We start from the raw sequence: 3,821 nt of genomic DNA, 5'->3' as shown, positions 1-3,821 counted from the left end.
TGATTATGGATACATTGCAGGAATTGTTGTGTATCATTATTTTGCAACGCCTGCCGATAACGAGAATCGATTTAGACGTGATACATTCTACACGATGCATTACCCAATATCGATACTTGGACCGAGGGAATTATATTTTTGATGCGCCTTTTCCACAATATTTAGAACTTATCGATAATGTCATTATTCCTATGAACTTATAGTTTACTATTTATTAAATCAAGTCGTCTTTTCATTAAATGACATTTCTTGATAAGGGTTAAAGGAGATATATTTGCAGATAGATGTGACAAGTAGAGATATTATTTGCAGTAACATTGTTTTATCGACCTCTTGACGAAACAGAGAAATCAAATATTTACATGCCCTGCCATTTGCATGATTTGGGGTAGAAAGAGACCCCCTTATCTAATTTTGGGACGGTAACTACCTTTGTCTCAATGCATTTTTTACCAGAGAGATTAATAATCATACAGGTTCACCCTTTTATACTTCCATTATAAACTTCTCAAAAGTCATTTGTCATCTAGGTTTGGAGTATTGCATTACGTTGATTGCTGTGTCAAAATTTTCTTCGTCCAGCTGCCTGCTAAATCAACAGGTAGAGAGTCGCCAGGTAATCAGATTTTTTATTTCGTTTTCAGCTTCGTTGGAGCGTGTCTAGCTCGAACCCTGGCACGTGTCTTTCGCGCGAGTAAATTTGATTGACGGATTACGGTCTACCAGTAGCAGACGACTGTCTTAGCCGAGGCGCTCAGGCACAGGGTGGGTGGAGCCTGGAGGGGACGGCTTGGTATTTAAACCGACTCCTGACAGGTGTTATGCCAAAGTCTGATATCAATCCTAGATCGACCCTTCTTTTCCATGGTCGTGAGCTAAGTACGCCAGTTCCACACGACAGTCGCACGACAAAGTATCGGAGACATCGCAATGACGACAACATTAAGCTTGGTGCCTTTACATACGTTGTCTACATCTGCAAACAATGGCATCCAGATGACATCGGGTCCATATATTTTAGTGAGAGCTACGTTACCGGCGGAGGTTCCAGCAAAAAGGATAGTCAAGAAACCGGACAATATCTTATCGAAGGAACCTGAGGCGCTGCGCTGCAAAAGAAGAACAGATTCACAAGGTCTGCATAATATTCTACCGAGACCGCAGCCTGCAGCAGTGGCCAGACGTAACGAAAGGGAACGGAACCGGGTAAAAATGGTCAACCTCGGCTTTGAAACTCTGAGAGAACATGTTCCGAATGGAAAGAAGAATAAGAAAATGAGTAAAGTGGACACTTTAAGAGCCGCGGTAGAATACATCAAGCAGCTGCAAACCGTGCTCCAGGACGAGAACATGGATACAACTAGTGTATCAAATTCGACTTCTCTGAACAATTTTGACTTTTCAGCATTATCGCCCTCACAGAGTGACTTTTCTCACTGTAACTCTACAGAGCAGCTTTCTCCGGCGCCCAGTATGTCCTCCGATGCCTTCTCAGAATCTTTCAGCTCAGAAGAGGAAGAACTTCCAGACCTTGGTCCTTGGTTCTCCTGAATACTGAGGGAGCTTTTTAACTTTAGGTAGGCATATAAAATTTCATGTGCATTCTATTTAATCGCTCTGATTTTATCGAGCTTATCATAAATTCGGGGAGATGTCTATCAATATTTTAATTTGCATTTCTGATTTTAATATCTTGAGTATAAAACTAGAGGAAAAATTGCATAGGCACTTTAAAATCAAGATAATATAACAATGTAGAATTTGTATTCATCCTGACTGTCTACAAGGGTTCGTGTTTACAGGTAAAGCTGTTGTTCGCTATGTAAATATTTAGTCAAGTCAATAGGAAAAACTTGTAAAATTTGTGTCACCCCCGACTCCAGTGCACGGAATGGGGCACGGTGCCATTATTGCTTAATTTTCTGATAGCATAATATTAGCCATCTGCCACCAAATTCGTTGAAGAAAATTCTTTTTGCTGTGATTTAGCTTCGATGAACTTTACACATTTTCTGTCGGCCTAGAGTCATATTTATATGACTTCTTTACACGGTCAATGAAGAAATCGGCAATGAAGAGGGTCTGCCTATTCAGTCTCATTAATTATTGTTAGAGGCCACAGATTTTTTTTATTGATAGAAGTTGCCTGAAATAATTCAATATAATTATCTCTATTTTGTAGATTTGTATTTAAATCGTGTATTACCATGACAACGGAGATGTGTGCAATGACAGAACCAATCAGGAACGTGTTCCTATGGAAACAGCCTGAAGTTCGACAAAACAAGGACTGCCCGCTACTGTGTTGACAGACAGATTTATTTTGATCTCTTTTAATATATATTATACATGTATAGACTGTGTTCAAATCTTATCACGCATTCCATGTGTTCATCTGTTATTACCCAATGTGTTCTACTTAATGAAAACGAGCAATTTTATTACCCTCGTTCACAAAGTGCTTCCATGTTATTCTGATGTTATTTATAAGAATTTTTAATCCAGTTTTAGTATGTTTTTACTGCAGTTGTATATATATGACATTGTATATGTTACTTAATACAATAATATTTTGTACATTGTTAATGTTGACTGATTATGCATTCCATATTTTGTCTTTTTGACATTTTTTATTATGGCAAATAAAATATTACGAAATACTTATACACTTGTTTCTGAGCTATTACAGAATTAAGCAAGCTAGATTATTACGTGAATGAAAATGCATATTGGATAAAACAAGGTTCTTTTTATAGTCGGGATTTACAGCTTCGGGCCAGAGGTAAAAAATAAATTTTAAGATTTGTCGTAAAGAAGCGAAATGCTATGCGTTAATATCGTGACATAGTTACATAGAGATTGCAAGAGTGCATCAGTTTACATTGCAAATATATATTTATACGAGGCTTTAGGGGGAAATCAGGAAACTTAAGAAAGAATGTATTGTATATTGTCTTACTAAAGACTGGTTGCAATCGTAAGAACATGTATATATTTATGTATATTGGGCAACACATTTTATCGGAGAGGAATTGAGATATTTTTTCGTGCTCTCTTTAAAAAGAGATATGGATTTAAAAAATGAACAATGAGGAAAAAAGCTTAAACAATCAGCAGATAAGAATGACGATTTGTCATCTAAATAGTTTTAAAATATAAGGTCTATGTTTACATGTAACAGAAATAGATTAAGTTATTTAAATAATACCGGTAAATAACAACATTACACTTCTTTAATTCCTGAATTTCCAGAAAAAAAATCAATTCAAGTGACACATCCCATTTGTCAACGACTCGAGTCAAAAGTTTGAGTTCAACTGTTCGATATCTAATAAGGGATGTGGAGTGCGCAACTTTTGGAGCATTTAAAAACCAATTTCCGGAAAAGAGGCATGGCGAGTTCCCGCGTTTTGTGTCTAGTATTCTAATTAATTTATTTAATTATTTATTTATATATTAAGTAAAGAGAGTTAATTTAGGAAGAAAATTCAGAAGATAAAGGAGGATTTTTTTTTCTACGTATTTAGATCATCACCTGAAGTATGATACGCGCAACATTTTACTCTCATCCCAAAGTATTCTAGCTTTTAAAGTTTGAAACAAAATATAATTTATGTTTATTCACTTTACTTTTATGAATTCTTTCAAAGCGTGTACATTTCTTCTGATATAAAGAAAAATATGGTCAGGCAGTAGCACCAGATCTCACAATAGTTTCACTATTTTATTTCTTTAAAAAATTGAGCAGCTCAGGGACTTTTCTGAAGAGCTGTAAAAGAAATCATTATTTTTTGTTTTAAAAAAAATTTTAAAAAATTTTT

General features: G+C 35.7%; 1 protein-coding gene across 1 annotated transcript; it reads left to right on the top strand.

The window, feature by feature from the left end:
• On the top strand, positions 1-2,662 carry LOC134238958 (achaete-scute homolog 1-like). The gene is made up of 2 exons (XM_062721080.1): positions 1-1,577; positions 2,183-2,662. Exon 1 carries the CDS (start codon positions 931-933, stop codon positions 1,549-1,551), a length of 621 nt encoding a protein of 206 aa, XP_062577064.1. The 5' UTR covers positions 1-930; the 3' UTR covers positions 1,552-1,577; positions 2,183-2,662.
• The last annotated feature ends 1,159 nt before the right edge of the window (positions 2,663-3,821 follow it).

The sequence above is a fragment of the Saccostrea cucullata genome, unplaced genomic scaffold (assembly GCF_032062105.1).
Source record: "Saccostrea cucullata isolate Sc308-1 unplaced genomic scaffold, CSIRO_AGI_Scuc_v1 ctg658, whole genome shotgun sequence".
NCBI lineage: Eukaryota > Metazoa > Mollusca > Bivalvia > Ostreida > Ostreidae > Saccostrea > Saccostrea cuccullata.
The sequence above is the reverse complement of the archived record's forward strand: the minus strand, read 5'-3'. Positions and strand labels throughout refer to the sequence as shown.

Coding starts and splice junctions, on each gene's coding strand:
- LOC134238958 (XM_062721080.1), top strand. CDS start 931: ATGACGACAACATTAAGCTTGGTGCCTTTACATACGTTGTCTACATCT.